At 39.4% G+C, this 12,933-nt stretch overlaps 1 protein-coding gene across 1 annotated transcript; it reads right to left on the bottom strand.

The window, feature by feature from the left end:
* Window positions 1-1,193: 1,193 nt before the first annotated feature.
* On the bottom strand, window positions 1,194-10,242 carry LOC148724507 (uncharacterized). The gene is made up of 8 exons (XM_088730369.1): window positions 9,216-10,242; window positions 8,969-9,105; window positions 8,810-8,827; window positions 6,844-8,215; window positions 5,846-5,989; window positions 5,125-5,261; window positions 4,306-4,468; window positions 1,194-3,092 (listed from the first exon to the last, which is right to left on the bottom strand). Exons 1-8 carry the CDS (start codon window positions 10,219-10,221, stop codon window positions 2,908-2,910), a joined length of 3,162 nt encoding a protein of 1,053 aa, XP_088586495.1. The 5' UTR covers window positions 10,222-10,242; the 3' UTR covers window positions 1,194-2,907.
* Between the last annotated feature and the right edge of the window lie 2,691 nt (window positions 10,243-12,933).

A 12,933-nucleotide genomic window follows, 5' to 3' on the forward strand; every position in this document is an offset into this window, starting at 1 on the left:
GAAAACTTTCGCGATGTAGAAAGGAGTGACAATGACGCATCAAAACCAGTCGCTAGACACTTCAATCTTCCTATTCATTCTAATCAGTGTATGGTAGTCTGCGGCCTTTCCTTACCTTAAGGCAGCTCGAAAAGCTGCAAAACTCTTTAACAAAAGTTTGTCTTTCGAATCGGTACTCTTTATTCCATACGTATGAACGATACCTATGGAAGTATTCCACTGATTTATTCTTGTTTTTCTCGTAACCATGTTCCCACCTATAGCGTAGCGTAGCTCCACTTTCTGCATGTAAACACACACAATCCACAATTCCACCATTCCTCCTAACGAAAGGGCCAATGCTCGAAACGTCAGCTTTTAAACCCTTTACGGTGGCCAATTTACAATATCAACTCAGTTGATAAAATCAATTTACGCTGTTACCTTCACCAGCGCAGTACCACAGTTTCTTTAGAAACCTACCCCTTTTATCAACTTTCAGTTTGTATTGAAACAACCTAATGCTCCGAAATGCTCCGAGACGTTGGCGAACTGTTCGTTAAAATAACGAAAGTACTCGTACACGAAACGACCGTTTCCCAACGGACGACTGGTATGGACGTTACAACGGTTTTTAACTCTACCAATCACAATTTGGAGTGCATATCAATATAAATTCAAAGAAGGTTTTTTTTCCAATAGATAACTACTGTTTGACGGAGGAATGAATGAGTGATTAATGATAATAATTCTACTTATTTTGCGTAGAAATTGTGGGCGCAGTGTAGATCATCGGGAAAAACAAACACAATATAGTTCAGAATTCTGATTCAAGTTAGCGTCATTTACTTAACTCGTTGTTATTATTTATTTTCGTGTTTTTTTTTATGTTCAAGTTATCTTGTAAAAATGGATTTATATGCAGAAGAGAATTTACTCTTGATATGCACCGGTGTGCGATACGCATGTGATCACTCGTATCACAACTTTCTTGTTCATTGTAGGCTACCCTTCTAGACTACCAATTTAGGCTGTATGCGGCTCAGCCTGTACATATTAACCCTTTGAACGTTAGGAATGTCTAGCAGCTAATTTCTGCTTACAGTTTCAACCCTGACTCACACATGAAGGCCACGAGAATAACACAAATAACAACTTAATTAAGAATCTCTTCATTTTTCAACAAACTCTCCTCGCCAGTACCAGAGGAAATGAGTCGATAACAGTATGGAGAATATGCATACCGATGTTACGGTGTAAAATGCTCCCCTAAACTGTACTGTACTGTTCATATTATTACCTTAAGTGGGGCCGGGGTAACAAGAATTCCTCGGTTTTCCTATCGCTTTTCTTTTCGCCGTTCGTGTAAAATTATTTGGGTTAGGAATAGACAAAAAGGAATTGATTACTCCCATCTCCCCCTCTTTCCCAAAGAAAAATAAAAGGCCTCCACCCGTAAATCTTCGTTATGCAAACAGAGGTATGTTTCGGGAAGTACCTGACGATCAGACCCAGACATGCGGAGCTCGGTCTTTCTCCGTAGCTGTACCAACTCTTTGAAGTTGCTTTCCATTAAAAATTAAAGTGTAAAAGGTTTTTTTTTTTTAGGAAACTCGAAACATCAGTTATTAAGTTTATTGCATTGTTTTTTTCAGAAGTTATATATTTCTTTATTTCTTTCATCTGAAAAGTGCTCTGAGATTACGTACCTGTGCCCCAAAAGAAGTTTTTACTATAATAATTATTATTGTTATAAACCGAATTGAAATATGGCGTCCAATTTGAATTACCATCAATTGTAGACTTACTAGCCTGTCTTCACGTGGAAACACAAAAGGATTATCACATGTGTGAGTTGCTAGTAAGTCCAGAACAATGGCAGTTGAAATTGGACGCCATATTTCGATTCGGTGTATTATTACAATTATTTTTTATCATTACACCCGTTATTTTTTATTATTATACGCGTTATTTTTTATTATTATACGCGTTATTTTTTATTATTATACGCGTTATTTTTTATCATTACACGCGTCCCCCGCAACAAGCAGGTAAAATTCCCGTTAGGGTACCCATGCCCTTCAAGGATCAGAGATCAGCAAACAAACTACACGAGCAACTCAGTGATCTTAGCCGGAAGATAAATACCGAAGTACATTCTGTCTTTACAAGCCGCAAGATCAAAGATGAGCTCAAAGCTAAGGAACTTAAACACTCCAATTGTCAACCAGCAAAACGTTGTATATCTCTTTAAGTGTGATCTGTGCGATACAGATTATGTCGGCTTTTCAATCCGACATCTACATCAACGTGTGGAGGAACATAAACGATCGGTAATCGGAAATCATGTAAGAGTACATGGAATCAAACCATGTGAAATCGCAAGGAACTTTAGGGTCCTGAGGAAATGCTCAAACAAGTTCGATTGTTTGATTTTCGAAATGCTTTTTATTCGGGACCTTAAGCCAAAAGTGAACAAACAGAGCGATTCTATTCGCGCGAAGCTGTTTGCTTAACACTTCATATTAATTAATTTTCATCCTTTTCACCGCTTATCTACACTTCGTTTTTGCACCTTGTTATTAGCTATTAGCTTTATTGTTTATATGTAAATACTTGGTTTTTACCTTCATTCTATTGTTTCAGAAATCGTATATATGCGGAAATTTACTCATGAACTCTAACTTGAAAATGACCGTGGAGCGGTCGAAACGTCGTTCATATTTTTTATCGCTCGTTTTTATCACTAAATTATTATCATCATTACCAGTACGAATACCAATTCGAACTTCACGCGCTTTCAATTGAGCACATTTTAGTTCTGCTTGTCACTTTAAGTTAAGTACATCTGACTAGACACGCCCGACACTAAAGGCTACAATATGCATCTACTTGTTTAATTTGTGAATTTGTTTCTTTGCTTTTTTTTTAAATGTAAGTATCTCGTTTATCTTGATAATCACAAGTTACATTGGCAGTGGACTGCAGAGTACAGTTGGAATGTACCTGGTCTCGGTTCAATGCTGGCGGTTTCTTTGTCGATTTGTTTAGTTTAACTCTGCACAATTCTAGAGCTCTTCCACTCACAGCGAATGCCAGAAAAATAAATAGCCCTATTAATTAAGAAAAGGATCAAAATTCAGGAAATGTAGGGGGATGACGGGTAAACCGTGCTTATTTTATAAAACACCCACCGAACTTCTTTACACCTTAGCTACTGTTCATCCATTTAAGTTTTTTTTAAGTTCAAGGTCTCTGGCTCCTGAGAATGATATACCCTTAATGTATGGTCCCGAGGGAAACAGTTAGTTTTGTTTTTCCGGGAGTCCTGATGTTTCCCTCAACTTCGTTTCGGGAAACATCACGACTCAAGGAAAGACAAAACTAACCAGTTTCCCGCGGGACCATACATTAAATACTTTAAACAACAAACATATGAAATACATATATATGAACTGCGGTTATGAAACGTATATGTGCACGATCCTTCGCAGTAAAGCACTATTTAAGCAATAGTGAAAATCAGACCTGAAAAAAAAAAATTCAGGCCTGTACGGGATTTGAACCACTGACCTCTGCGATACTAGTGCAGCGCTCTACCAATGTATGTATGTATGTATGCAGCGCTCTACTCTATGTATTTCATATGTTTGTTGTTTGATTCATCATCTACGGGTTTATATCAAATTAATTTGATGGCCTGCTCCCAGTTGGCTTGTTAGCTCAATTGGTAGAGCGCTGCACTAGTATCGCAGAGGTCATTGGTTCGAATCCCGTACAGGCCTGAATTTTTTTCAGGTCTGATTTTCACTATTGCTTAAATAGTGCTTTACTGCGAAGGATCGTGCACATATACATTAAGTGCTTTGTTATATATTTAGACTTTCCCTTAAACAATCATATGGCAAAAACATGCGGTTATATTCGGTGCGCGGGCAACAACTGCGCAATTGTGTCCCGATCGGGATACATTTGACTTGGACTAGATCAGGGGCACGTGACCGAGAATCAATCATTCACAGTGCTCGGTTATTTTTAGTGAAACTCTAGGCATATAGCAATATGATGTACCTCAAAAAATGCTTAGATGTTTCGGTAAGAAAAGCATGAACTCCGTATGAATGTCTACGTACACGAGTAAACTTCGTGGCACAGAATTGTCACAAATATAACTAAAAAATATTCACCAAAGTGAAGATAAATAGAGATGGAAATCTACCGAGCCGCGAAACGGCAATGGAAAATATCCACCTTTTTCAACGACACTGAGATCGATACCAAGAGGAGAGACAGAAGAAGTAAATACAATGGTAAAAGAAAACCTGCCTTGAAGACTGTTCATAATCACATACGGGTACCATAGGAACGACAATGCCTTCACATTCGCAACAACTCCAAGAATCCAAGTCAAGCCCACAACTGACACCAGTTTGACGCAAATTACAGCCACACTGTTGCTTTGTCGCTGATTGGTGATTTGTTGAGTTTCCTTTAAGAGAATAATATATAAATATTGAGAGCATTTTTCAAAGTGATCCTAGCTAGATTGCTCTAGTTTTGCTTTACTTCGCTCTGGGACTGGTTATTACCATCTCAACCAATCAAATGATTGGTCGCTGGGATTTATTTGGTTTTGGGTTTCGACACTTCTTTGAAAACTGTTCTAACAAAGAAAAACATTTACAAGAAGTTACATTATTCACTAATTACCACTTAGTTTTCCAGCAGTTCGTTATATCAATAAAGAAATACATCATGCATTTCCTGAACACTAAGAAAGAGTAGTATTTCCCATTGACGGTTATTTTGACCTGGCAACTTTTGAGAGTGACAAGCATCTAATTTCTCCTCACAGGGTCACCACTAAGTCAAATATTAAGGTCAGGAGAATAAAGGAAATGATCATCAACAAAAGAAGCTGTTGAATGTAATAGAAATTCTGTCCATCAGTACCGTAGGACTGAATCCAACGAGTATCACCTGGCTCCTTAGCGCCTCGTGTGAGAAAAAAAAAATTACTTCATTTCTCTTTGGTACCGAAAATATGCATACCGATATCGGTTAAATCTTTCAGTTAACTTAACTTCTTCTACTAAAGGGTCAAACGTGGTTAAAAGAAAAAACGTCGATCAAATCTGCATATACCTTTCGTGTTTTGACGATGCGACTCACAGTGTGTCCGAGTGCCAATAGATTGAAGAGCAGGACTAGAGCGACAGGCACAACAAACGAATAAAGCTTGGCCAGCGGCTGAGATATAAAACATTCCTCTTTACCTTGTCCTATTGTGAATATAAGAAATTCACAAATTCTTAATACAAAAAGGTTATCAGTAAGAGAGGAAAATGATATTCTGAGACCGCACATAATATACCGCCAAAGTGAGATGTTGGAGGATTTTGATTTGGACACAATGAAATTTTACCTGTTCTCCCAATAAGGCTCTTTAATATTCTTTTGACTTCCCTTCCCTGCCCTTCCCCCCCCCCCCCCCACACCCTCGTTGGTAGTTAATTGGCAGTCAGTTTTCTATAGTCCCACCCTTCATACTATGTTAGCAACTGCTGTTCCTCTTCCAAAGAAGACCATGTGATCCCACAAAAATCCTTCGTGTCACCACCCAAGCGAAAAAAAGTTCAAATGATTGGTCCCTCATATGGGTATGGAAATGTACTCCCTAACCAAAAGCAATAAACTAGAGCTTTAACAAAGGTCAATTTTTCTGCACCCTCAATGCTTTAGAAATGCAAGGAACTCGCCAATAACTAATTTTATAAACATTCCCTACCTACAAAGAATCAACGAAAGCTCCGATGATGGTTTATTCCTCAATGGCATCAATAATTTAGCAATGCAAAAAACTCACCATATCCGATAGCTCCTTTTTGTATATGATCAATTACGACACATGTGACAACAGTCACAGCCGGAACTCCCCAGGCATACACACAGTACACCGTAAGACGTTTGTTGTCGCCATCATGTAGATTCGCTGCAACTCCCGATCCTTCTTTTTAAATAATGATAAGCGCGTTAGGACCAACTTAGGTTATGGTATTAACTTAGTGATTTAGTAGAGGGCTGAATCGGGAGGTTACTGAGATATAGAACTCATCAGGTCTTCAGCGAAGTACGGACCTCGCTTGCTACGGACCTCTCTCTCTCTCTCTCTCTCTCTCTCTCTCTCTCTCTCCTCTCCCTTTGGCTGCTATGGGGCAGAAATCTGTCTTTCAAACATCTCGAGGAATTGGGACTGAGTAAAGTCTATTCATAAGAGTTAACTTTGGGGGGAACACTACCTCTTGAAGAGCTTACCAAGATTCTCTCCCATGAAGCGATTGCAAGCATTGCAAGGGTTACTCCAAGGGATGATAGACCATCGCAATATACCTAAACCGTTACCCTCACACCCACCCCACCCTGGAATTTCGTCACTGTTGCATTACCCGCTCCTGGCTGGAGGGGGTGATGCAACAGTCAAGCATCTTGTCCAAGCACCTCGAGGAATTGGGACTGAGTAAAGTCTATTCATAAGAGTAAACTTTGGGGAGAACACTACCTCTTGAAGGGCTTACCAAGATTCTCTCCCATGAAGCAATTGCAAGCATTGCAAGGGTTACTCGAAGGGATGATAGACCATCACAAGATGCCTAAACCGTTACCCTCACACCCACCCCACCCTGGAATTTCGACACAGTTGCATTACCCGCTCCTGGCTGGAGGGGGTGATGCAACAGTGAAGCATGTTGTCCAAGCACCTCTCATTTTCAACACATCTTCGTAATGCAAGCGATAAACATATACTAGGTTCGTACCCTTTTTCAGAAAAAAATTTCAAGGACTCTTTCAGGAAAATGAACTTACTTAACGGAACAAAAATCCGATGCACATCATAAGCCATTACGCTCATCCAAGTAAAAGAAGAGAGAACAAAGAAATGGAGTAGAACTGCAACTGACAGACAAGTCTCGGGATCTTTAATCTCTCCTCCCGCAAAGAAACAACTCTGATGCAGCAGAAGAGAAATGGCCAAGTTTATAATGATTTTCCCCGGTAGGTTGCGGAGCTCAGTAAACATGATGTATGTCAAAAGCAGAAGAATTAGAGAGACCATCGACAGTATGGATCCAATAAAAGTGAAAAGCTGCAGTGATGCTGGCGTGGCTCTAGTGATCTCAGTCCACTGATAATCGCGCTTCGAATCTGTACCAGTAAAGTTCCTCGAAAGATTTACACATAACAGTAGTTTATCGTCAATAAATTTGTAGGTGTTGTTATTGTAAGTCTTCCTGTGATGACTCGAATAGATGGATCCGTTGGGAAGCTGCTTGAAATCCGTTTTGTTAAACGCCACAATAGTACAGTTTGGATTCCAATAGTCTGAGCTATTGCGCTTATCAAGCTGACGGTCGCCATAATCTTCAAGTGAGACAACTTTTTTGCAGCTTGCAGCGTAAGGATCATACAATTCATCACCAGAACAAACTACGGTACGTTCAATCCGTTGAAACACGCCCTCTTTTATCTCATCTACCCGAATCTTGCATTTCGACGTGGAAGTAAAATGAAACAAAATGGTCAATGGTGGAAGATTCGGAGCACTCCCAGATTCACATTCATTTTCGAGATCAACAGGTTTGAAGCCATTACACAATGCGCATTGTGGGTTTCGAAAACGTAGTATTCCCGCCGAATTAAAACACACTGGGAAAGCGTACCGCAGGCACTCCATTTGGCAGTAAGATTGGTTTTTTTGTTTACTCACTACTTGACAATCTTGAAACCGAGGAATGCATCGTTTCAACGAGCTTTGCTGGGAATCTTGCGGTGATATGTCCAGCGAACAGTTTTTTAGCAAAGTGTTCACATTAGTGGAAATATTCGATGCGGTAAAGTTGAACCATGAAGAGCAGACAAAACTAAGCCTCCAGTAAGTCGTGTTTACAGCTCCATTACATCTTGCACAAGATATGTTTTTATACGTTTTGAGATTGTCTTGGTCGAAAACCGGCAAACTTATCAGGAGTTCACTTTGATCTTCGTTCTCACATTTTTTTCGCGTTTCGTTTTCTTCCCATTTTTGAGGACATGTACTCCAGACAGCGTAACCGTTGTAAATGGGCCAAAGTTGGTTGTCTTTTAAAGCGAAGCAGGTTTCAGTTGCACTTAAAGTGGTTCTTTCAGGATTCACTTGCGCACGACAACTATGAAGGAAACCATGACATAAATTAGAGAACTAAAAATTCTGACAGCACATTAAAAAATTATCAAAAATTGCATGCGTGGTGCCTTTCAATAGAATGTCATAATTCCATAAACAAAGTCATCACAGCGCTCAATCACAGAAAGAAGAAACCACAAAGACCCGACAAAAGTTAAAAATAAAAGACAAAAGTTAATTCAAGAAATTGTCTGTGGCGCGGGAAAACATAGTTATAAGCAGGTCGTGGATAGGTTTGGATTTACACCTTATTGACTGTGGAGGTGGTGTAAGTATTCAAGATCATTCGATCAAAAGTGCATCATTCATGCAATTTTGTGCTGCAGAAAGTCGTCTATGGCTAAATCCAGTCGATATTTTCATGTCAACATGGTTGATCAAATCGTTAAATAAATGAAATGTGAGCAGGATAAAAATATCATGTAAGGTTTACTTGCACGGTACATGAATGTGGTGATTGCACTTTTACAACGTACGCGTCTAGTAAAACTCTCTTTTTCGTTCAATGCGACTTGAAATGATTCAGTCAGTAGGAAGCAGATCATAATTAGTAATCATTTATTTACTACCGTAAACAGTGCACACCTTAAAGCAGCCACTGTCACTTACCTTTTTTTGCACTGCGACCTAGTATCATACAACACACATACAAATCAACGAACAATAAAAAAGAAAGAAAGCTTACATTACATCGATGTCGTAGCAGCAGTCACCAGAGCTGTCACAAAGCCTATCACAGTAGCATAGGGGTATAAACCTACTAAATACGGGTATAGAAACATTTTCCAATCTCTCGTCGTTGCCACAGCGATTTTTGCAGCTAAATCTCTTATATTTATCATAGCTTCGGAAACATCGGAGTATAAAACGCCGAACACTCTCAATCCATTTTGGATCTATGGAGGCTAAGGATGTAAACAAACAAACAATATATTTTTAACTCGTTTTGCAATATACGTTGAACAGTTGAGGAAATTAATAAAACCTTCACTCCAAATTCATGGCCACAGATTACTGTCAAGGCATTCTAGAAGGTCCCAAATTTCCTCTTGAATATTACACGTACATAATGTGCTTAAGCAAATGCATAAAAGACTATAGTCTTTCCTGAGTGAGACTTGAATTTTTGCCTTACCATTGGTTGGGATCTCATTTGGACTGCAAATGAGGCGTAAAGAATTAAGGATGAAGTAGTCAGGGGCAGGTGCAGTGGGAGAAACAACTAAAGCGGGTAAGGTACCACCGGTCAGATCCCCGCTCGATGAAGTTGGAGATTCAGAAGATATTGGAGTCGTCGGTACGGACGTTGATGGTAATTGCTGTAGTGGTGATTGTGGCTGCAATGTTGGGAGTTGTGGTGGCGGCCGTGGAAGTGGTGGTTGGGGAAGTAGTGGTCGAGGACGTGGTAGTAAGGTAGGTGCACGCGGTGTTTGAGTGGGATTCCCACCTGGTGGCGAAGTTGAACGACCAATTGAGCAAGAAGATGGTGGGGACGGAGGATTCTCGCCAGACGGCAATGAAGGAGGTGAAGGTAGGTGGTCATCGGCTGAAAGGCCTGGAGATGGAGGCCCACCCCCAGCCAGTGGCTCCCCATCTGGAAGTGGTAATGGTAGTAACGGCGGATTCCCATCAGATGAAGGTGGGGGAGGTAAAGGTGTTACAGGTGGATCCTCATCAGCTGAAAGAGATGATGGAGATGGAGGTCCGCCGACAGCCAACGACTGCCCATCCGGAGAAGGTAATGGTGGTTGCGGAGGATTCCCACCAGGTGACGGTGAAGGAATTGAAGGTAGGTGGCCATCGGCTGGAAGAGATGGTGGGGAAGGAGGATCCCCAACAGACGACAATGAGGGAGATGAAGGCAGACGAGATAGATACCCTCCGTCAACTAAAGATACTGGAGGAGAATGTGACGAACCCTCTGGAGAAGATGATAGGGACGTAGGATTCCTGCCAGCCGAAGGTGAAGGAAGTAGAGGCGGATGGGCTGAAACAAATGGGGATAAAGAGCCGCTGTGCATGCTTGCCAGAGATGAAAACTTACAGTGACAAGTTTTGCACTTTCAAGTCAAAATAAAATAAGGAATCTAAAACGGTCAAAAGAGGCCCGTGATTAGTTAAGAGACAAACTTCAGTTTTGACAAAAATCTCACCTTACCAGAGGGCATAAGTCGATATCTTGAAATGGTCTGCTTTCAAAATTTTTACATACCTTTCACAAACACTCCATAACTGCATCTGATAAAGCAGGATTGTTAATTAAAATGATAAGATTATGTTATGTAGCCTGGATTACCTGAGACGCTGCTTTGAGCGCTTTCGACTTCATCGTGAAAAAGGACTGTTGCGTAGAATGCCACAAACAAAGCTGTCGTTGAACGATGTCGAAGAACTAGAAGCATCTTTTTCACACACCTGAAAATTAATTGAGAAACGGTTTGAACAAGATAGATTGCGTATAAGGCTATGAAGAGAGTCGTCGAAGCTGAGTTTTATCGAGGAAAATCGTTACGCTTTCTATCAAAATCATTATCCTTTGACAACACGTTAGTCGGTGCCCTCATTCGATCTTGAAAACAAACCTTATGAGCGTTGTTCTGATGTTTACACTAGAATGTGTCTTAGGAAAAGAAAGCAAACAAAATATCAAATGTTATTCACCTTCTTGTCCCAAATGTCCTGCAGTGTTTGGTATCGTTTTACCGGTTTTCATTAAAGTTAAGTTTAACGTCGATGAGTTTCCGATAATTATTGTCATTGCTAAGAGTCTTTTTTTTTTAATTTTTAAGCAATTCTCGATAAATCGGCGTACACTAATATTTATGGTGTCGGTAATGCATATAACTGAACATAACCATGTGAACACTTTCATGTACAAAAGTGCGCAAACAGTTTTATTGCTTGATCACAGATTGTCAGTAATTCACATGTGAAAACGAAAAGAAAAAAAAAGAAGAAGAGAGTGAAAAAATGAGACCGAAAGGAACAAAAAAAAAAATAAATAAATAAATAATAGATTCTTGATTGCAAAGATTTTCTGAATTTCTTTCCGCAAACCATAATTGATGGGTCCACATAGGAAATTTCTTATTGCTTCTTATTATCGTATTATGCGTTTGTATACAGGAGGCAATATTGCATTTCAAGGTAATTTATTGCTCTTTTAAAGTGCCTATGAAGTAATTTTTTTTTCTTGCATAATTTTGTAGCTTATTATGTCCTTATTAAGGAATGACAAAAAAAATTTCAAGAAAATAAATTTAAATCGGCTTTTTGGTGGCTCTGATGACGTAGTTGGTGGTTCTGGCGCTTTGTTTAAGCTTTTGTTTGTTGTCTTCAGAACCACCAACTAAGTCACTTCCTTTGTAAGATGAGATTTGACCGCGCGCAAAATGGACCCATTTCAGATTGCAAAATCCAAACTTTGAGGTTCAAAAAATAATACAAGAAAGCTCTTTTGGTCGGTCAAAATCGCGTAGCTGTGTTCATCAAGACATAAGCAAACAAACAGGGCAAAACAAATTTTTACTTCATAGGCACTTTAAGCAGTCCTCAGATATAATAAGTTCACTATCAAGAAACAGCTGATTCCACTGCAATTCTAACAGCGATATCATTAGAAAAAAGTTACCTTAATGAAACTCAGATTGGATGAAATGACAGCTGCCTTATTCCAAGGTTACAATCTGGTCGGAGCTGACAAAATATGACAATGATTTATTCCTGAATCACATCTCCACAGGGAGATATTCGAAACTTCGGCCCAGGAAATAATCAACTCTTCAGGAGATAATTGCGATATTAAACGCATCGGAAGTAAAAAGATATTTCAATTTGAGGGAAAAAACGAGGAGAAAATTTGTAAACAACGTTTTAAGAGGTTAAAGAATCAAAGTAAGATCTCGGTTTTAAGTTTCAGTAGACCGAGATTTTTGTATATGTAACCAAGAAAAATCATTTTGACAATTTCAGACTTTTCACTGGTTTAATGATTTGATGAAAACTTATTTACTTTCCTCGCTTCTTTCACCATGGTAAGTTAACAAATTATTATTCCAACATAGCCCTTACTTTTAATCAAGTAAAATTAACAATTTAAGTTCCCCTGCGGGGAAATTTAAACACTTACCTTTTTCAAATGCGCCTTCCTCTTTTCATTCTACTAATTAATTAATCTTGGAAAAAATAGAAAATATCATCTACACGGTTTCTAACCTTGACTTATATCCTATTGGGAGTTTGGCGCCACTCGCTGTTTCGCAATCGTCAGCAATGTCAACTCAAAATTCAAATTCGGCCGCAAATTGTGAATTCTACGGGAGGCAAAAACACATCAAAGTTCGATCAACTTATTAAAGATAGAAATCGATTTTTCAGATAAGCTGAGCTTATCTAGATAAAAGAGTGCATCCCCGCACAATAGAATAACGAGATTGGAAAGAAATCGTCATCTGCTAGGGGCGCAGCCTCTGATTACTGCTATCTTGCCTTCAGGGTTACAAACTAATGAACGTCAAGTTTATTACCTCCATCATTAGGTCAAGATTCGTTAATTATATTTTTTCAGCCGCTCTGAGGTGGGACCTCTTTACAAATGTGCTGATGAAAGCCAGCTGCAGATGACATTTGTCACACAGCACAATGGTAACTCGTTTTCTAACGAGCTCGACGCATTTTATTCAATCGCGCAAATAAAAATAGGTTTCGACTTCTTTTAATTTTGCCATGTGATC

This window comes from Stylophora pistillata, chromosome 8 (assembly GCF_964205215.1).
Source record: "Stylophora pistillata chromosome 8, jaStyPist1.2, whole genome shotgun sequence".
Taxonomy (NCBI): Eukaryota; Metazoa; Cnidaria; class Anthozoa; order Scleractinia; family Pocilloporidae; genus Stylophora; species Stylophora pistillata.